General features: G+C 41.6%; 2 protein-coding genes across 2 annotated transcripts; both read left to right on the top strand.

Moving 5' to 3' along the window:
• Positions 1-6,669: 6,669 nt before the first annotated feature.
• Positions 6,670-9,650, top strand: LOC311279872 (uncharacterized protein). The gene is made up of 3 exons (XM_084391651.1): positions 6,670-6,907; positions 9,209-9,373; positions 9,529-9,650. The coding sequence occupies exons 1-3, from the start codon at positions 6,708-6,710 to the stop codon at positions 9,584-9,586; spliced, it is 423 nt and encodes a 140-aa protein (XP_084247777.1). The 5' UTR covers positions 6,670-6,707; the 3' UTR covers positions 9,587-9,650.
• A 164-nt stretch (positions 9,651-9,814) lies between these two features.
• On the top strand, positions 9,815-20,794 carry LOC311279871 (NLR family CARD domain-containing protein 3-like). The gene is made up of 7 exons (XM_084391650.1): positions 9,815-11,665; positions 11,940-12,110; positions 12,280-12,441; positions 13,418-13,464; positions 13,545-14,288; positions 19,624-20,624; positions 20,709-20,794. Exons 1-5 carry the CDS (start codon positions 9,906-9,908, stop codon positions 14,123-14,125), a joined length of 2,721 nt encoding a protein of 906 aa, XP_084247776.1. The 5' UTR covers positions 9,815-9,905; the 3' UTR covers positions 14,126-14,288; positions 19,624-20,624; positions 20,709-20,794.
• Positions 20,795-21,836: the final 1,042 nt, after the last annotated feature.

Below are 21,836 nucleotides of genomic sequence, written 5' to 3' on the forward strand. Positions count from 1 at the left end.
TGATACATAAAACGCATTACCATGTTTGAATGAACATTATTTTGAAAAAAATCATATAGCCTACCCATTGAAGAAATAATCAGTACCAGAAGTATCAGAATCTTATCGAATTTTAAAAAGTTTGGTAGGCCTATCACACATCTCGAATTGAAAGGTATGTTGACCAATCAGAAGCCATGGGAACAGAAATGGAAAAAAAAATTCCATTACACACTGAGATCAAATTATGAGCAAACCAATAAATAAAAGGGATAAAAATAAAAGGTTCTAGGGATAATGTTAAATAAAATATAGGGATAAAGTGATATTAAATCATATGGAGTTGGAGTGATTTTTAAAAATCTGTTTATAAGATTTATTTTCCCTTTAAATTTGTCCAGTTATTTGCTTTGTTGAGTTGTGTGGCTCAATCCCAAAAGGCTGAGACAAATGAAAATGTAATTGTTTAATGCTTTTTACATCTATGGTTTACATATTTGGCACATGTTTAAACAACATTAAATCTTAATGTCAACAACTTAGTATAGTATAGTTTTAGTGTTTTTTGTTTTAGGGCTAAAGAATGAAAAGATACCGTATGTAGGCTACTCCTGATTTCACATACTGGTTTTCTAATATAGTACTGAAGAATGTAAGCTCTCCTCATATGCCTTTGAAAAAAAATATGCATTTTTATTTATAAAGCATAAATGGTCTAATATAAGGCCATATAGGCCATATCTTTGCGAAGTTTAGTATAAAATCGGTAACTGCTTTAATTGACATTAAATAGATTGCTGCAAAACAGAACTGGTCTGTATTAGCAATAGAAATAGATTGTTTTTTTGAAGTGAGGGTATGCTGGATGTTAGGGGTTGCTCATAATCTTTTTCCACATTTTTTGTAGGGGCATATAAACACACGTCTTATCAAACACAACTAATGAACATGATTTTGAAGGAAAAGACTGAACAGTTGATTCAGCATAAAGTTGGAATTTAGATCCCCTGTAGAAAATAGTTTTGCAAATTTGTTTAAAGCAAATATTTAAAACCTTTATAAATTTGATATAAATACAGAGCTGAGCAATTGCAAACTGTATAGCAGCAATTTTAGTAGCACAATATCAAGCAAGATAGGTTTCAACTCTTGAGTCTCTGACAGTTAATAAAACTGAACTGATCTGCTGTGAAATGGACCACTGCAGGTTTGGCGTTGTTTTGGCTAACTTTAGTCACTGTCAATTGCAACAGTGCCATCTAGTGTTTAAAAATTAGAAGACAAATTGATGTGTAGATGCAACTTAATGCAATATTAAAACGCATTGTAGGGTGAATCCCATTAAAACATGTCCAGATCACTGTTTAGGACTCTTTTTGGCATTGTGGCACTTATGTGATAATTTGACACTTTTTTTTTTTTTTTTTTCAATGCCATGAGAACAAGAGGTATTACATATTCACATTATCACATTAACATTTAGCTGCCATGAAATTAAATAAATAAATAAACAAAATAGAAAAACAAAAAAATCCAGTGCTTTCAAAGCATTACATGTTTTCAGCGCTTATTTGTTTGTTCCAAAAGATTTACAGATAATTTAAAGTCATTTTTAAATTGTGAAAAATTTGGTTTGCATTGAGCCCACTTCTTTTTATGTAAATTGCTCTATTGCTCTATGCTCTTTATATTCCAGAATTTAATTCTGAGTATAAAAAAGCACATCAAATACAAAAATGTATATCAAACACTTCAGTTTTCTACTAATAAAGGTTTCTAAATCTTTCCAAAATAATCTTAGATAAAGTGAAAAAAACAGATGCAAAATTGTGTATTATTTATAGTGCACAAAATTCACAGGTATATGAAATATTAAGCTTAAATCTTTCCAAAACATGCTTAGCAGGATTAAGTCTGTGAAGTATTTTGTAAGACACTTCCTTAATTTTGTTATTAAAACTTCCTATCAAATTCCATGCTTTGACCCAAGATATATTACCAAATAAAAAAGACCAAAAGAATCTTGCTGCAGGAAAAGACAGAACAAAGAGCATTTCTTATATCCTTATTGCTACATTTTTGTTTTAAAACATTAACATTATCAATGAAAATGTTACCACAAAGATCATCCATGTTGACTTTAAGAGTAACATCACACTCTTTGGAATCGCATCAAGAACAATAGCAAACTCTCTTGGTTTAACTGGTAATTGAAATTTTAATATGATAACAAATATCCATTGGAATGAACAAATTGTCTTACTAATATAATCCCTTCATTGAACCAAGTATGATAGAATAGTGATTTGTTTTATATTGCTTATACACCAATTTCCATGCTAGCAGGGCTTGTCTGTGAAAATTTAACAGGAATTTTGTCAACAGAAAAATTGCATTTCAACAAAAAGTCTATGCCTCCAAGAGTATTAAATATATCATTAGGAAATACGTTTCAAAGACTTTCTCTATTCTTCCCAAAACTCAATCAACCATTTAATTTTGAAGGTATTATTAAGTGTACTATAATCTAAGACCTCAACTACCCCTTGCTCTTTGGTGTTACATATTATTTCCTTAAAAAAAAAAAAAAAAAAAATCCCTCCATATAAAGTCAGAAAAAATCTTATCTAAGTCCTTAATATATTATATGACAATAGACTCTATGCACAAACGCTGCTTACATATTTCCGGTAGAATCTCAGCCAGCAACTTCACTATAGAATAATTGTACTAGCAGCAAAGCTCTTTCCTAACGTATTGCAATCAAAAAATAATTATGCAAGTCTAGATAAGTATTGTTATAAATATAAAAATATATAACATGTCCTTCTAGCTATTGTTTCCTGACATTTTAAATATTAACAGTGGAAGATGGTAGATTCACCAAACATTACTCTCTCGTTATGCGAAAGGGGCTATTACTCACCTTATTCTAGTAGAATATCTACTTCGTTTCAGCACAATGACCTTAATAAAAGCATGGGCAAAGTATTGAAGAGTAAACACTACTAGTGACAGACTTCATTTATCCCCGTATGTTTTATACCCTTGGCTATTCCTCAGTGCATTCACACTCTTTGTGGATCTTCCTTGGGTTCCACCTAGGCTCCTCCCTCCCTCGGCTCCACCTGGGGCCATCGTCCTTACAGCTTCGCCTTGGTCAGTTGTGGCTCTGCCTGCACCATGGACTTCTGGTTTACACCCTCCATCCTTTCGGCTCCACCGGGCTCTGCCTTCCCACCGGCTCCGCATCAGTCCTCTGGCACCCTTATTTACAGTAGTTTAATGTAGTACTGATACTAAAACTCTGAAAACTTGAATTTTTTTCTCACACAGCAAATTTTCTTTGGGTGAACTATACACAATACATGTTGTCACTATCCACGATACATATTGTTGCATTTTTGTATTGCGATATATTGTAACATGATATTGTTACACCCCACTCACTGGTTATGTGACACTGTCGAAAGTGAAACTATTTCAACAGACTCCATTTTGTTACAGGAGGATTGTGAACAACAATAGGAGAGAAAATGTGATTCAGTTTGAGAACATCAGATCAGTTTAATCCTGCTGTCCAGAGACTGAATGGATTTATGACCTGAATGAAGTTTGTGTCTGATGTTCTTCATTGTTGAGACAGAGGTAGGTTTGAACCAATTCATTTCTGGATTCATTCTCATGCATTATTTAAAGGGGTCATGAACTGCATTGTTGTATGGTTTCATAATGTTTCCTGGGGTGCACTTATAATGGTAGTATGATTTTTACATCAAAATTGTCATTTAGAAATTAAAGGCATTTTTCCTATCCTGATTTTAGCCTCTGATTTGAACGCTCTGTTTTAAAGGGATGGTTCGGAGTAAAATCAACCAAGGGTCCTTTGCACCATGACCTCGAGCCACAGGTTTTTTTTCAGAAGTGTTAACAACTTAGTGTTAACTAATAATTGTTGCAAGCTGGTACTATCAACAAAATATTAGTGCATTCCTGGAACTGGGCGTCGTTACACTACATCCGTATGCATCACTTTCTGCCAGGACTTTTACATGCTTTTCCCAAACCACTGAAGTGACCTCGACGTCCGGGTTAGCAGTAGCATGAGCCGTCAGTTATTTAAATAAACTCCTGATGTACTTACAAACTTTCTAATGCCTTGTTTTATGAGTACTTGTACTACTGTATAAGTTTGGTACCATTCTGGGCATTATTAGTGGGGTAATACGAGATACATCCTTGGATCCACTAAGCCATCCGGCTGATTTCTCTATATAAGCTCTAACTTTAATAATGTTCAACCAAGGGAAAAAAGGCTTCTGGGGGGGGGTGTTTGGCTCGAGGTCATGGTGCAAAGGACCCTATAGGTTGATTTTACTCCGAACCATCCTTTTAAAGGGATAGTTCACTTTGAAATTAATTGATCTGACGGCGCGGGCGGGTATAGATATATACACTAGATGTCGCTTGGCTACGGTTTCGTTCCAATGAACTGCAGTAGCCAAGGCGACATCTATGTATATATCTATACCCGCCCGCGCCGTCAGATCATTTGGACATGTGCTGTTTTCAAGAGATAACAACGATATAAATACTGTTCGTTTTCTCACACAAACCGCTCGTTTCGTGTCTTAGGCCATCAATGTGTACTTATGATGGGGAATTGTTTCATTTGGACGATGGGGAATTGTTTTAATTTGGACTCTGTGCTTGTGTTTTGAGCCAGTGACCATCGACATGCATTATATGACTGACAGACAAGAACGGTTTGACCTAAAAATATCAAAATTGAAACTACTGCGGAAACAAAGACACCTACATCTTGGATGCCCTTGAGGTAAGCTAAACCATATCAAAAATTAATTTCAAAGTGAACTATCCCTTTAAGGGGCATGTCTGCTGTGAGACTTCTGTGATTGACTAACATCTTTGCAGATGAAATGGCTAGTATTACACGTGGAGCTCTTAAAACTTTAAGGACGTTTTTACTATTACAGCTCTCAAGGTTTACTAATCGTGAAAAGTGTTGATAATAGCATTATATTTAGATCTATAGCATTATATTCAGATCATGGCATGAAAGGCTGCAGTGGATGAGCATTGCAGCCGATCACAGACGTGTTGGGCCCTATTTTAACGATCTAAGCGCATGGTCTAAAGCGTACGGTGCAAGAGCACTTAGGGTGTGTCCGAATCCACTTTTGCTAGTTTAACTATGGGAAAAATGGTCGGCGTGTCCGGCGCATGGTCTAATAGGGTTGTTCCTATTCTCTTAATGAGTAATGGCTGTGTTTTGGGCATAGCATGCAAAAAAAAAAACAATCAGAGTGTAATTTCCCAATACCTTTAAAAGCCAGTTGCGCTCGCGGCATGGCGGATTCGCAATTTACATGGCGGAATTTACAAGTGGAAAGACTGAGCGCGTCTCCAGAGAGCAAATGGATCTGCTCGTGTGCGAGGTTAAAGCGCAAGCAAACCATCTACAGGACAAGCCGGATCCCACCATATCTGTATGTGCACCATATTAATCTTTTACATTGTAATCCTTTTATTTTTAATATTTGGCTAGTTTGTGTGCTGCTGCTTACTATGTTCCCTGTGTGTATAATAAGCAGAATGTACGCACGTTGTGGACCCGCCTATAGGCACACATTACTAACGCGCTCTTTAAATAACTAAAAAAATACTGCGCCATTGACTTTAAACCAGGTTTCAGTTGGTCAATGGCGCAGTCTATTTCAGTTGCCTCAAAATAGCAACACACCTCGTTTTCAGATCAGACGCCTATGGTCGCACAAATGAGCGCAAATGCATTTGCTATTTAAACAATGTGGCGCAGGACGTGAAAATGATAACTGCGTCGGGCTGAAACTAGCAAAAAACACTTGCGTCGCGTGATCTTCTCATGCAACTCGATTTCTGCACACTAACGAATGCTTTCATCATAACTAACAGTGCAAACACAATGTAAATAAGAGATTTGTTTATTTTAACGGAAGTTTTGGTGAGAGTCCAGAACTCAGTCATAGATAAACTTGCACTGTTTGATTGACAGCTTCTCCAGCGATTGTAAAGGGAGCATTCTTTGATCGCTTTCTATAAATAATTAGGTTTAGGCAATAAGTTGCAACGATGAAGAGGCTATATCGTTCACCTATCTATGATGTCATAAATAGGCCCATTCCAAAACGAGTCGTTCTCTGGGCTTGGTTACAGTAAAAGCTGTTTTTGGACTAACAATGAAGTTTTCAGTTCTGATATTTTTATAGTATGATGACCTCTTATATGTCAAAATTTGATTTCTCAGTTCATGACCCCTTTAATATTCAATTACATGTGTAAATATCCTTCACAATCTACTGCAATGTCAGTCTGTTTTGATGTTTTATTCTCTGTAGTTAGTTTTTTGGCTGCTGGCTTTTTTATTTGTGTAGTCATAAATAGAATCATACACTCAGGATTCCTTGATTAGCAGTTTCTTAAAACTTTGAACAGTGAGCTGAACTGACAAAAGCATCTTTGTTTGTTGTATTTCACTCAGTAAATGAATGATAGTTTCTGTTAATAATTTTAGTATTCTGTAGATTAGAGAAGAATTCACGATCATGCTGAAACTGGTAAAGCATACTGAAGGCATACATATTTTTATTGAATGTTTAGTTTTGTATCTATAATGTTGTAAATTGTTGTACATTTCAATTCTCTGTGTCAGTAGTACTGCATGTGAAATGAGTCAATATGAGAAGAGGGAGGAGAGGGAGGAGGAGGAGGAGGAGGAGGAGGAAGACGTTCACACACACAAAGCAGCATCTCCAGAACCCAGCTGTGTGTCTATAAAGAGTGACCTATCCATGGTTCCTCCCCTATTTTTTACAGTCTATGATCCTCCCCCTAAACTCAGTGATGGAGTAGTGACTTCTGATCCTGAGTGAGTACAATGTGATTTCTCTGTTTGAGAGAGACATTTCAAAAAGACATCAAGATCTTGAATTTTGAATTAAAAAATGGAGAATCTTTAATTAGAATTTGTTAAAGACAGTCTCATCAGTTTTATAATGTAGTGCTTTTCAAAATATAAATTCAAAATCCCTCCAAGAAAAATGCATGCTGAGCTCCCAGTGACAAATCAAAGGTGGCCGAAGCAAAGAAAAAAAAAAGGTTTTGTTCAGACATGCAGCAAGAAAAAAGAAAAACACATACACACAAAAAATCTTTCTTTATTGGAGAAACAACAACACATCCAATCCAATTGTCACAAGCCTAATCTAAGACACCTTTGAAATCTTGAATTAAAATCTGATTGTTGTTAAAGGGTTAGTTCACCCAAAAATGAAAATTCACAGAAAAACTGTCAGTAATTACTCACCCTCATGTTGTTCCAACCCCGTAAGACCTTCGTTCATCTTCGGAACACAAATTAAGATATTTTTGATGAAATCTGAGAGCTGGCTCACTCCTCCATAGGACGAGAATACTTTTTTACACAAGCGACGAGAATACTTTTTGTGCGCAAAAACAAACAAAAATAACGACTTTATTCCACTATTCATTTCCTTCTAGCTGGGCCTCGAGTTAGTTCACGTAGTGTTTTTGCGCAGCGCGTCTGTGTTGTACATCACACACATCATACACATGACCAGCGTCGGCCAATAGTGAGCCTACGTGGTGACGTGTAACACAGACGCGCTGCGCAAAAACACTACGTGAACCAACTCGAGGCCCAGCTAGAAGGAAATGAATAGTGGAATAAAGTCATTATTTTTGTTTGTTTTTGCGCACAAAAAGTATTCTCGTCGCTTGATAAACTTAAGATTGAGCCACTGTAGTCACTTGGACTATATTAACGATCTCTTTAATAACTTTTCTGGGCCAGCAAGTTTCGGTCACCTAGAAGTCTATGGAGGAGTGATCCAGCTCTCAGATTTCATCAAAAATATCTTAATTTGTGTTCCGAAGATGAACGAAGGTCTTACGGGGTTGGAACAACATGAGGGTGAGTAATTACTGACAGAATTTTCATTTTTGGGTGAACTAACCCTTTAATGCTTCTCAGTCTAAACAATCAAAATGGATTTCACATCAAAACACATAAAAAATGTGTTTTTGTTATTCATTCTTGTATGATTTATGTTACAATTTATGACTTGATTAAAGTTGCATTCCTACATGATTATGATATTACAATAACTTGTTCACATAAATGGCATAAATACCATTCAAATGAAATAAACTAGAAATAAAAACAAAATGATCTTATAATCGCTAGGGTGCTTGTAATGAGGTTGTAAGGAGGCGGGAACCTGTGAACTTTCAACATAATATGTAATTTTATGAGAGACTCCTGTCAGGTGTGGTGCACAGGTGACGCTCAGTCACGCAACTGGCCTCGCTCCATTCCCATAGCTCTTGGCCCTGCCCTATAGCCACAGTGCTTTTTGCAAGAAAGTCTTCTTGGACATGTAGCATTTATGAGAATGGACTGAAAAATGGGGCCTGTTAATTGTCTCCTAAGGCTCCGGCAGAGCACTCCTGACGGGAAGTGCTGTGCCACGCCTCGGACATCTCACAGGCAGGCTTATCGAACACTCGCATTCTCAAGTTCAAGGCAGCAGTCCAAAACAGTGAATCTAATCACCATACAGGCAAATGTTCACTTAAAGAATTAACAAAGTGGTGTCAATAAGTTTGAATCACAGTATTTGAAAAACCTGCACAAACGGAAAGAGAAAAGATGAAACATATTTATTCAAGCCACTAAAACAAACCTGTTATTGAAAATCACACAATACACAATATCCATATAGGGTGAAGTAAGTACTTACAGTACATATATTTGTGCCAAATCTTTGTATTTTAAAGGAAAACTATGTGAGTGACACTGTGGCATGGCATGATTTTTACCAAACAAACGTGTTTGAATTTTAAAGACTCTCTGTGTACGACCCTCATTACGCTTTGTTTTGCTAATGTTTCAGGCTCATTTTAGGGAAGGGTTCTGAAAGCAATGCCTTTGAACAGTGAGTTGAACTGACAAATGCATCTTCGTTTGATTTTCACTTGGTAAATTATAGTTTCTGTTAATAATTTTAGTTTTCTGTAGATTAGTGTATATAGCACAAGTCATGCTGAAACTGATAAAACATACTGAAGTCATTAATATTTTTATTGAATGTTTAGTTTTGTATCTATAATGTTGTAAATTGTTGTACATTTCAATTCTCTGTTTCAGTATTACTGCCTGTAAAATGAGTCTCTATGAGAAGAGGGAGGAGGAGGAGGATGTTCACACACACAGAGCAGCGTCTCCAGAACCCAGCTATGTGTCTATGAAGAGTGACGTTTCCATGGACTCTCCCCCTAAACTCAGTAATGTAGCAGTGACCTCTGGCCCTGAGTGAGTACAATGTGATTTCACTGCTTGAGTGAGACATTTCAAGAGGACAAATTGTGAATCTTCAATTAGTGAGTACGGTCAAAGAAAACAAATGTGTTTGAATTTTAAAGACTCTCTGTGTGCGGCCCTTACGCTTTGCTTTGCTAATGTTTCAGGCTCCTTTTAGAGAAGGGTTCTGAAAGCAGTGCCATGGAAAAAGTGACAGAATCATAACCCACCAAATTGGCTAGTGTGTTGATATGCGTTACCTGCCACTGTGGATTTTCACCCATATTATGCGGGTTGGTGGGTGTTAAAACCCTGTGTGTATGAGTGTAGGATCAAATTGTATTTTAGAGTTTGGTGTGCTGAAAACATATGTAAATGCTTTTATAGATCTTGATGTGTTTTTTTTACAGTCAGTTTTTGTCTCATTTGATCTCTCTGTTTCTGAAGAGTAATGAGAGATGATGTGAACAGATCAGTGACCTGCACTGACTCTGACTGTCAGGCCTTCATCAGGCAGAGAGTCAAAGAACGACACAAAGCCAGCATGAAGAACAAGTATGAGAGATTATTTGAGGGAACAAAACTACAAGAGAATCAAACCCTCCTGAACAGGATCTACACACAGCTCTACATCATAGAGGGAGAGAGTGAAGGGGTGAATGAAGAACATGAGGTTTTACAGATGGCGAAAACAGCTAGAACACAAGGCACTGCAATCTTCTTCAATGACATCTTTAACCCCTTACATCAACCAGGATGTTGGGAGAAAGACAAAATCAAGACTGTTCTTACTAAAGGCATCGCTGGAATTGGAAAAACTATCTCTGTGCAGAAGTTCATTCTGGACTGGACTGAGGGAAAAGCCAATCAAGATGTAGATTTCATGTTTGTGCTTTCATTTCGAGAGCTGAACTTGATTAAAGATTACCAGTACAGTCTTCACAGACTTCTGCTGGACTTTCATCCTGAACTTCAAGATCTAGACTCAAAGATTTATGAGGAGTGCAAAGTTGTGTTTATCTGTGATGGTCTGGATGAAAGCAGCATGACACTGATGTTCACAGATGATGAGAAAGTTTGTGATGTGAATGAGTCTTCATCAGTGGGTGTGTTGATGTCAAACCTCATCAGAGGAGAGCTGCTTCCCTCTGCTCTCATCTGGATCACCTCCAGACCAGCAGCAGCAAATCAGATCCCCTCAAAATACATCAACCTTCTGACAGAAATTCAGGGATTCAATGACCCTCAGAAGGAGGAATATTTCAGGAAGAGAATCAGTGACGAGCATCAAGCCAGCAGAATCATCTCACACATTAGAAGGTCAAGAAGCCTCCACATCATGTGTCACATACCCGTCTTCTGCTGGATCTCTGCCACTGTGCTTCAAAACCTCCAGAAACAAGATGACAGTGCAGAAATCCCTCAAACTCTGACTGAAATGTACATCCACTTTCTGCTGACTCAGATCAACATGAGGAATCAGAAGTACGATGAGAGAAATCCAGAGAAGCTCCTGAAGTCCAATAGAGACGTGATTATGAAACTTGCTGAACTGGCGTTCAAACAGCTGATGAAGGGCAATGTGATATTCTATGAGGAGGACCTGATTGAGAGTGGCATAGATGTCACTGACGCCTCAGTGTATTCTGGGATTTGCACTGAGATCTTTAAGGAGGAATCTGTGATTCATCAGAGGAAAGTCTACTGCTTCATTCATCTGAGCTTTCAGGAGTTTCTAGCTGCTTTATATCTGTTTTACTGCCATTTTTTCAAGAATAAGAAATCACTGCAGTCGTTTCTGAAGAAAAGATATCAGCGCTACAGTCGGATAAACTCTTTGTATGAGTTATTAAAAGCAGCAGTTTCTGAATCCTTACAGAGTGAAAATGGACACCTGGATATTTTCCTGCGATTCCTGCTGGGCATCTCATTGGAGTCCAATCAGAGACTCTTAGAGGATCTTCTGACACACACAGTGAACAAATCGGAGACCATCATGAAAATCACACATTACATTAATAACAAAATTAAGGATGATGATTGTCTCTCAGCGGACAGAAGCATCAATATGTTCCTCTGTCTGCTGGAAATGAAGGATCAGACTCTGTACAGAGAGATTCAGCAGTTTCTGAAGTCAGAGAATCACTCAGTGAATCGACTCTCTCCGTCTCACTGCTCCACATTAGCCTACATGCTTCAGATATCAGAGCAGGTGCTGGATGAGTTTGATCTGAAGAAATACAACACATCAGATGAGGGTAGAAGGAGACTGATACCAGCTGTGCTGAACTTCAGAAAAGCTCTGTGAGTATTAATTTATGTGATTGGAGATTAAACTGAATGTGTCTGTTTTGTAATAATACAGTACAATTCCTCTGTCAAATCATATTTCTCACATCTCTCTTGTTTTGATTTAAAAAAAAAAAAAGATTTTTCATACCTTGTACTTTGAAAATCAGTGTTGCAATCCATTACAGGCCTTGGGTGCTTTTCACGCAGCGGAAAGATTTGAACAGAAAACAGATATTTTAAACAACCATCTCCTCTTTATTGAACCATTTTTATTTCTGGTTTATAGTCTTGCTGACTGTAATCTCACTGATCAGTGCTGTGAAAGTTTGTCTTCATCTCTACAATCATCAAACTCACTGAGAGAACTGGACCTTAGTAACAATGACCTGCAGGATTCAGGAGTGAAGTTGCTCTCTGATGGACTGAAGAGTTCACATTGTCAACTTCACATACTGAGGTAAGAAATACAGTTACAAGAATCTGACCACTCCTGTGTGTGAATCAGTTTTAGATGATCTCCAGTGCCAGAAAATGTGATGCTGTGTGTGTGTGTGTGTGTGTGTGTGTGTGTGTGTGTGTGTGTGTGTGTGTGTGTGTGTGTGTGTGTGTGTGTGTGTGTGTTGTAGATTATCTGGCTGTATGGTGACAGAGGAAGGCTGTTGTTTTCTGGCTTCATCTCTGAGTTCAAACCCTTCACACCTGAGAGAGCTGGATCTGAGCTACAATCAACCAGGACAATCATTGGTCAAGTTGCTCTCTGATCCAAACTATAGACTGGATAAACTCAAGTATGTTTAATTCTTCCAATCATCCCGTCCTGTGATTGGACATGTGTGTGCTATTGATCTTATGTGCCAGAGAAACAAGCATGCAAACATCTTTAAAATTTTGTCTTTGAACTTCCGTTTTAGAAATAGCTCTGTATATTTCTATGGCATCGCTGTCGAAGAGTAATTAGCTGGTGAAGTGGATTTACTTATTGTAGAGTTAACTAAAGTCATCATGAGCATTGTAATGTTTGAAGCAGATGTCATAACAAATGTCAGTAGAATGGGAAGATTTTAAAATGAACATTTCATTCATTCATTCATTCACCTTCATGCTGTGAAAATACAAACCAGAAGACCGAACACAATGAGTGCAGTGCTGAAACGGGACAGGGCTACAAAAGGTCTATAACGTCACGGAAAACTCATTCTTGGATACAGCACACATATACACATACATACTGCACAGGAAAATAAGGACGTGTCTTGAACTCTGTGACTGAAACAGATCTTGATTCAGCTCAACAGCTGCTTGTGACCCATAATAACAGAGTCTGATAAATAGACTCAAGTCTCTGATCCTAAAACATCAATTCAAAGGTTGCTGCTGTTCTAAACAGATCCAAGATACAGATTCAGAGATCACTTTCTAAATCAAAAGAAATTATGTTTGACCTCATGATACTGAATAAAGCAGATCAGCTCAACAGGAAGACATTTCTGCAGTTAGTAGATGAATATCAGTTATTTATTAAAACACTTGCACAAATGAAATGAAAGGATGTAGACACAAATGATCAGTGAATGTAAAGGTGAAGCCTGTAGGTAAAAGTCATCATTCACATGTTTATTTTAAACCAAAATCTTTAGTTTTCACGTTTTTAATAAAAAAATTCACATTTTTATTTTATTTTTAATTTAATTTAATATTTATTTATAATAAAATGTAACATGAGTATTTAGTGATTAAAATCTTCATTCTCCTGTTTTTTTATAGTGTGGATCATGGAGGACAGTTCAGGATTACAACAGGACAACAGAAATGTAACACACACACACACACACACACCTTAATTGCTGAGGGTTTTTGTATTATAAATGTTATAATCTCTCCTTGTTTTCAGATGCATGTGATCTCACACTGGATTTAAACACTGTAAACACTCATCTCGCTCTGTCTGAGAGGAACAGGAAAGTGACACATGTGGAAGAGAAGCAGTCGTATCCTGATCATCCAGAGAGATTTAATAAGTGTAATCAGGTTCTGTGTAGAGAGGGTCTGTCTGGACGCTGTTACTGGGAGGCTGAATGGAGCGGGAGGGAGGTTTATGTATCAGTGACATATAAAGGAATCAACAGGAAAGGACTGACCAATGGCTGTGTGTTTGGATACAATGAAAAGTCCTGGAGTCTGAACTGTGGTGAAACTTATGATGGTTTCACTGTCAAACACAATGATAAGATTACAGTAATATCTGTCCCTTCACGTCATTCTAACAGAGTAGGAGTGTATCTGAACTGGTCGGCCGGCACTCTGTCCTTCTACAGCGTCTCTGACACAAACACACTCTTGCACTTACACAGTTTTAACAGCACATTCACTGAACCCCTCTATGCTGGATTTGGGGTTTATTCTGGTAGTTCAGTGTCTCTGTGTGAGATTAAACAGCTTTCTGTGAGAAACAACTGTGACACAGTTGAGTGAAAGGAACACACTCGCATTATCTCACACTGCTGTGAACTCTTTCTCTTTTCTAATCATAATTTCGGTGTGTGTATATAGAAACACACACATGTTGACTTGTCAAAATGAGACACACCATAGACTTCTCTTGTGTTTCTATAAAGACATTTGAATGCGGCTAACAGTAGTTCCCTTTCAAGGGAACTCGCGTTGCGTCGAGTTTGACGCTATGGGAACGCTTTGCGTGATGATGTCTTGAAGCACATGTAAAATCAGTCCAATGGCGTGGCGGAACGTCAGATGCGGGTGACGTCACGTACCAGGAAACTATAAAGCCTGCAAGAAAACAGAGAGCGGCAGCTTCTGTGTCTTCAGTAGCGCTCTATGTGGAATCTGTCTCTGTCTATTTATTGTTGTCTTGTCACTGAAAGCAATTATGTCCAGCGAACAGTTCAGAATGTGTGTGCATCCCTGCCCGCGTTTTATTACGGGTAGGGACACTCACGTTCTGTGCATTGTTTGTTTGGGAGAGGAGCATGCCCAGTCAGCACTCGAGGGTGCTGGCTGTGTGCATTGCGAGGCGCTGTCCATGCGCTCGCTCCGATCCCGGCTGAGCTTCTTCCGGGAAGCTCGCGTTCCCCAGGGCTCGGGTCCCGCTGCTGCCGAGGCACAGCGGCGATCTCAGTCCTGGGGTTCGCAAATGGATCTATCAGCGGGGTCTGAGACGGGCTCTGCCCTATCTCAGCCCTTACCTGATAGATCCGGTGTCTCTCATCAGGGTTCGGAAGCACGCGCGGCGGTTTCTTCCCCCCCGGTGATTGAACAAACACTGCAATTGTCCAGTTCTGAGGAACTGGATGTTGTTAGTGTTGATGCTGAGTCTGAGGAAGCCCCACCTCAGTCTCATGCATTTGAAGAATTGCTGGATGTAGTGACAAGAGCGGTTGATAGACTATGTATTGAGTGGCCAACTGATAAACAGGACGTTCGTTCAAAAAGTAAACTTGACGAACGCTTCCTGCCCTCACGTGCACAACCACAACGCCGAAATCTGCCGTTTTTTCCCGATCTCCACACTGAGGTGTCGAGATCGTGGGAGAAACCAGTTTCCTATAGAGTTTTTAATCCACAAACCATGAATTATTCCACTATATCTGGGTATAAAGAGTATGGTTATGGGGAGATGCCGAAGGTGGAAGAGACGCTTGCGAGCTATCTCTCTCCAGCGACGGCATCTTCCCTGAAAGCTCCGGCGTTGCCTAATAAGCCCCTCAGAGTCACATCTTCTCTGGTGGGCAAGGCTTATTCAGCGTCTGGTCAGGCTGCAGCGTGTCTTCATACTATGTCACTGCTGCAGGCTTATCAGGCTGAATTATTGTGTGATTTGGATGAGGGCGGGGGTATTGGTCCTGAGGTGGTTGCTGAACTACGCAGAGCCACAGATTTGTCTCTCAGGGCCACCAAGGAGACCGCTAAATCAACCGGGCGGTCTATGGCAGCCCTGGTGGCCACTGAGAGGCACCTGTGGCTCAACCTCAGCGACATTAAAGACAAAGAGAAGAATGTTCTTTTAGATTCTCCGGTTTCTACGCATGGTCTCTTTGGCAACGCTGTTACTGCTGCTGTGGATAAGCTTCAGGAAGCATCTAAGCAGGCAGCTGCTTTGCAAAAACTTCTCCCCCGCCGATCTTTTCATGAGGCTGCTGAGCGGGAGCAGCCTCACTCATCAAAAAAGAGCACTGAATATCGTGCGACTCAAAAACAGAGCGTGTCCTCCCGTGCTCCCCCACGTAAATCTCGGGGACACGGAGGGCACGCTCAAACCCAGCAGTCTTCGAGGGGTAGGACGGATCTGCGGACCGTGATTACCGCCAAGAAGGCTGCTGGGAAAAAGTCCTGACGTCCGAGGGCTCAGGACATATGAGGGTAGTCCCCCCCGAAGTGCAGCGGTCAACACCTCTTTTTACGGTGCCCGTCTCCCTTCGGTACCCTCAGGGGACCGTTCTGCCAACCCTGCCACCTCTGGTGTTTCAGGGCGCAGCGGTCTCCGGCGAGCACATATCTCAAGGACCACCCGGAAACGTAGTGGCCTCGGGATGCCCGCCCCCTCCGAGGAGGGTGTTAGAGCAGTCCGTTCAGTCGTTCCCTGCCGGTGCGCCGTTACAGGGCGACGAACCGACTACTCAACAACAACAGAACCCAGAAGTCAGTCTCGAGAGACTGGTACCTCTAGTAGAATCTTTGACAGCGTGGAAGCTACTGTCAAATGTTTCTCGTTGGGTCCTGCAGACCGTGGAAAAAGGGTATCAGATACAATTCAAGAAACGCCCACCTCGGTTTATGGGGGTCCTGCCCACAGTGGTGGGCCCCGAGCAGGTTCTGGTTATGGAACAGGAAGTAAACACTCTGTTAGAGAAAGGGGCCATAGAGTATGTACCTCCCTCCAACAGGGAAACCGGGTTTTACAGCCGGTACTTCATAGTTCCAAAAAAGGACGGGGGATTGCGTCCCATTTTAGATCTTCGAGTTCTGAACGAGTCAGTCATGCAGCTCAAGTTCAAAATGTTAACATTGAGACAAATCGTGCCACAGATCAGGTCCGAGGACTGGTTTGTCACGATAGACCTCAAGGACGCATATTTCCATATTTCCATCCGTCCGTGTCATTGGAAGTTCCTGAGGTTTGCTTTCGGGGGCAAAGCATACCAATATCGAGTTCTTCCATTCGGCCTGGCTTTATCACCCCGCACTTTCACCAAATGCGTGGATGCAGCTCTGGCGCCACTGCGCCTCCAGGGTATTCGCATCATGAACTACATCGACGATTGGTTGATTTTAGCTCAGTCGCATCAGGTAGCGGTTCAACATCGAGATGTTGTTCTCGCCCATATGAGAGAGTTGGGGTTACGGCTGAACGCCAAGAAGAGTGTGCTCACTCCTCTCCAGAGGACCACTTTTCTAGGCGTGGTATGGGATTCAGTGCTGATGCAGGCGCGCCTGTCACCTCCACGCATAGAGTCCATCCTTGCAGCTGTGAAATATGTAAAGCTAGGCCAGCTACTCACTGTCAAACAGTTCCAGAGACTGTTGGGTCTCATGGCAGCAGCTTCCAACGTGATACCTTTTGGACTGCTACACATGAGGCCCCTGCAGTGGTGGCTCAGGACCAGGGGGTTTTCCCCGAGGGGCAACCCATTTCGCACAATCAAGGTCACGCGGCGATGCCTACGTGCCTTGGTTATGTGGAAGAAACCTTGGTTCCTGTCCCAGGGCCCAGTGCTGGGAGCTCCTTGTCGTCGCAAACTGCTAACGACGGATGCTTCCCTCACGGGCTGGGGAGCGATCCTGGAGGGTCGCTCGTCTCAAGGTCTGTGGGAAGACCATCATCGTTCCTGGCATATCAATCGCCTAGAGATGTTAGCTGTCTTCCGGGCTCTGAGGAGCTTCATCACAGATCTCAGGGGACACCATGTGTTAGTGCATACGGACAACACGTCGGTAGTCGCCTATATCAACCACCAAGGGGGTTTGCGCTCGCGCCCATTATCCAATCTGGCACGCCATATCCTCTTGTGGTCCCAGGGGAAGTTGCTGTCTCTCAGGGCAGCTTACATCCCCGGGGTCCAGAATATAGGAGCAGACACTCTGTCGAGACAGGGGCTGAGGCCCGGGGAATGGAGGCTCCACACCGAGGTGGTGGAGCTGATATGGAGGGAGTTTGGCCAAGCTCAAGTGGATCTGTTTGCGTCTCGAGAGACGTCTCACTGTCCACTTTGGTTCTCCCTCACGCATCCAGCTCCTCTGGGACTGGATGCTATGGTGCAGACGTGGCCGAGGCTACGTCTGTACGCTTTTCCCCCAGTTGCTCTGCTCCCGGGAGTTCTGGAGAGAGTTCGCAGGGACCGGGTTTGCCTGCTTCTTGTAGCCCCGCGCTGGCCGGGCAGAGTATGGTTTCCCGATCTTGTGTCGCTCCTCGACGGGCCTCCTCTGGAGCTACCCGTCAGGAGGGACCTTCTGTCCCAGGCAGAGGGCTCGATATTTCACCCTCGGCCAGAACTGTGGAACCTGTGGGCTTGGCCTCTGAGGGGGCCCAGCTCATAGAGTCAGGTCTCTCAACTGAGGTTGTTGAGACCATTCTACAGTCCAGAGCTCCCTCCACGAGGAAACTTTATGCCCTGAAGTGGAGAGTCTTCACTTCTTGGTGTAGTGACCGTCGGTTGGACCTAGTTAACTGCCCAATTGGTACAGTGCTGGAGTTCCTGCAGGACCGGTTCACTGCAGGTCTGACCCCGTCCACTCTAAAGGTCTATGTGGCGGCCATAGGTGCTTACCACATTCCTTTGGGTGGAATGTCTGTGGGGAAAGACCCTTTGGTATCTCGTTTCCTTCGTGGCACTTGGAGGCTGAGGCCTGCAGTTCGCTCTAGGGTGCCACCATGGGATCTGTCCATTGCTCTGCAAGGCCTTTCCCTGGCTCCCTTTGAGCCCATTGAGGAGGTTCCTGAGAAATTTCTAACTCTGAAAGCTCTTTTCCTTCTTGCTATTTCTTCTCTTAAGAGGATAGGGGATCTCCAAGCACTGTCGGTTGCCCCGTCATGCTTGGAGTTTGCTCCGGGCATGGTGAAAGCTTTTCTTCATCCTAGGCCGGGCTATATCCCCAAGGTCCCCACTAATGTGGCCAGACCTGTTATTCTGCAGGCCTTCTGTCCTCCTCCCTTTCTGAATGCGGACCAGGAGACTAATAATTTGCTTTGCCCAGTCCGGGCATTAGATGCTTATGTCCACAGAGCTGCCCTGTGGCGTAAAAGTGATCAATTATTTGTGTGCTTTGGGTCCCCTAACAAGGGATCTCCAGTGTCTAAGCAAAGGATGAGCAAGTGGGTGGTTGAGGCTATTTCGCTTGCTTATGAAGCGGCCGGGCAGCCTTCTCCTATGGCTGTCCGGTCACACTCTACTAGGAGTATGGCGGCCTCCAAGGCCCTTATTTCAGGAGTTTCTCTCCAGGACGTGTGTGATGCGGCAGGCTGGTCCTCACCGCACACCTTTGTCAGGTTTTACTCCTTGGACCTGGACTCTACACCAGGGTCTCAGGTCCTGTCATCCTAGTGCTGCTCTACATGATTTCACACAGGACAGACACTTGTAGCTATGGGGGCGTTGGTATAGACGTTCCCATAGCGTCAAACTCGACGCAACGCGAGTTCCCTTGAAAGGGAACGCCTCGGTTACGACTGTAACCTCGGTTCCCTGAAGAGGGAACGAGCGTTGCGTCACCTTGCCATATCTCCTTCATGCCTGTCAGCTGCTACTTCAGACTTTACGAAGCTGCCGCTCTCTGTTTTCTTGCAGGCTTTATAGTTTCCTGGTACGTGACGTCACCCGCATCTGACGTTCCGCCACGCCATTGGACTGATTTTACATGTGCTTCAAGACATCATCACGCAAAGCGTTCCCATAGCGTCAAACTCGACGCAACGCTCGTTCCCTCTTCAGGGAACCGAGGTTACAGTCGTAACCGAGGCGTTTTGTCTTTCTGAGTCTCTAAGCACCACCTGGAGGAAAATTTAGTTTCTCGCTCACAGGAAACTGTTCTTAGCAACCAATTTTCTAGCTCTTCTGGCCTCATTCGACCTCACAAGAAAACAAACCCTGCAAGATCAAACCTTGCTCTGCCTTGATAATATATGTCCTCTCATCTCCAGTCCAGTATGTGCAACACCTTCCAGCCCCTCGTTCACAGATGCTCTTCACAACATTAGAGCTAAAGTCAGAGCTGCTGAGATGAAATAGCTCAAGACAAAAGACCAAACTGACCTGAGCAAGTATCAATCTCTCCTGTCCCCTTTCTCCTCTAGTGTTTCTGTTGCCAAGGTCTCTTACTACCAGAACAAAATCAGCTCCTGAGACACTGGGAAACTATTCACATCATTCTCTCTACTCTATCATCCTCCACCGTTACAGCTATTACAGCACTCACCCACAGCCAACCTCCCCCGTACACTTTCCACTCTTCTCTTCCTTCTCTCCCCTCATGGATAACGGTGCCTCCAAAGTTCTCTGTGCCAGTCTTCCTACAACCTGTCCCTTAGAACCGATCGCTGTCCCACCTACTACATGAGATCTCACCAACACTGTTATACTCTACGGCTGTGCGTACCATGAGAGGGTGCTAATTAATGGGGTTTTTATTTCTTTTTTACATAATTTTTCAAATGATTATTAATCTATCTGTGTACACTCATGACAGTGTGAAAACAAGAGAAAGTGAGAATAAATAAAGATGTGCATTTGTGTGTTGTAAAGTCGAATGTGTGCATGTGAGCGCATGGTCAGGGGATGGGTGAAAAGAAATCTGATTGGCTAGTGTGGGGATATAATTTTAATAGACACTGTAATTACAATTAACCATTTGTGTTTTTCTCTTCTAACCAAGTTAGAAGATAAGTAATGTAAGTCAGCTGCCTAATATATTTAAACAGTCAGGGGTAATTCCCTGTATTGCCTATAAATGATTTGTGTTAGTGGTCACCTCTAAGGCTGTGTAAGATCAAACACTTTTAAGGACTGTCAGCACCTTTAAGGACTGCCCACTGAATGCCTATGAGATACCATGTAAAGTTTCCTTAGTCAGACTTGATGACTGCGGCTACCGACAGCTCTTGTTCTCAATAAAGAATTCTGCTGAGGATACAACCGAGTCTCCTGGTCTTCACTTCAGAGTTTCCTACACTAGTTTGGTTTTGCCACTTTTTGTACACACAAAAAATGACATTAGATATAGTGTATCTTTAAAACCAGGCTCAAAATGAGTAAACGCCCTCTAAAGCAGCTTCACTTAATTGTAACATTTACAAAAAGGCATCAAACTATGGAGTAGGGATGGAGAAATGAAGCCTCTTAAATCTTTTAAGCTTTCCTCTGATTGTTTCGGGCAAAGATTTGAAGGATAAAGAGTCAAAAACAGTGCCATCTTATGGCAGGTCAAATTTACAGCAGGCATAAACCCAAGTGCGCAGGTCCATTGTTTTATCCAAATAAAAGCCTGACAACGCTAAATGTGTTTCGTTTTCTGATCATATAAATCACATATTAAAGTGTGACAATAAATTAAATGTAACAACAACAATAATTGAATCTATAATTATTTTATGATTTTATACTGTTTATATGGCAGAATAATATGATAATGTAATATAGGCTTATAAATTTAAAAAAATGGATTTGAACTTCCATAAACCAGTTGTGGTCTGGGTTTATCTCTCTATTAGTGTTACTCGATCTTAGTGCTGCATTTGATACTACTGACCACAACATTCTTTTAAATAGACTCGAAAATTATGTTGGCATTAGTGGAATTGCATTAGCATGGTTTAAATCATACTTATCTGACCATTATTAGTTTGTAGCAGTAAATGAAGAGATGTCTGATCAATCACAAGTTCAGTATAGAGTACCACAAGGCTCAGAACTAGGACCGTTGCTGTTCACTTGCTGTAATTCATAGACAATTGGAAAAGTTTTTGGGGCAAACCTGACCTGTTGAAAAGAGATGGTATTCATCTCTCCTGGGATGGTGCTGCTCTTCTCTCTAGTAATATGGCACATATTCTTAGAGCTCAAACATGAATTGGGGCTCAGGTCAGGAAGCAGACAGACTGGCTAAACCGACCGTCTGCTAGCTGTCTCACGTCACTGAGGTCAGATAAATCCCATCACACAGAGACTCTTTCACC

This window comes from Rutilus rutilus, assembly GCF_951802725.1.
Source record: "Rutilus rutilus genome assembly, chromosome: 20".
NCBI lineage: Eukaryota > Metazoa > Chordata > Actinopteri > Cypriniformes > Leuciscidae > Rutilus > Rutilus rutilus.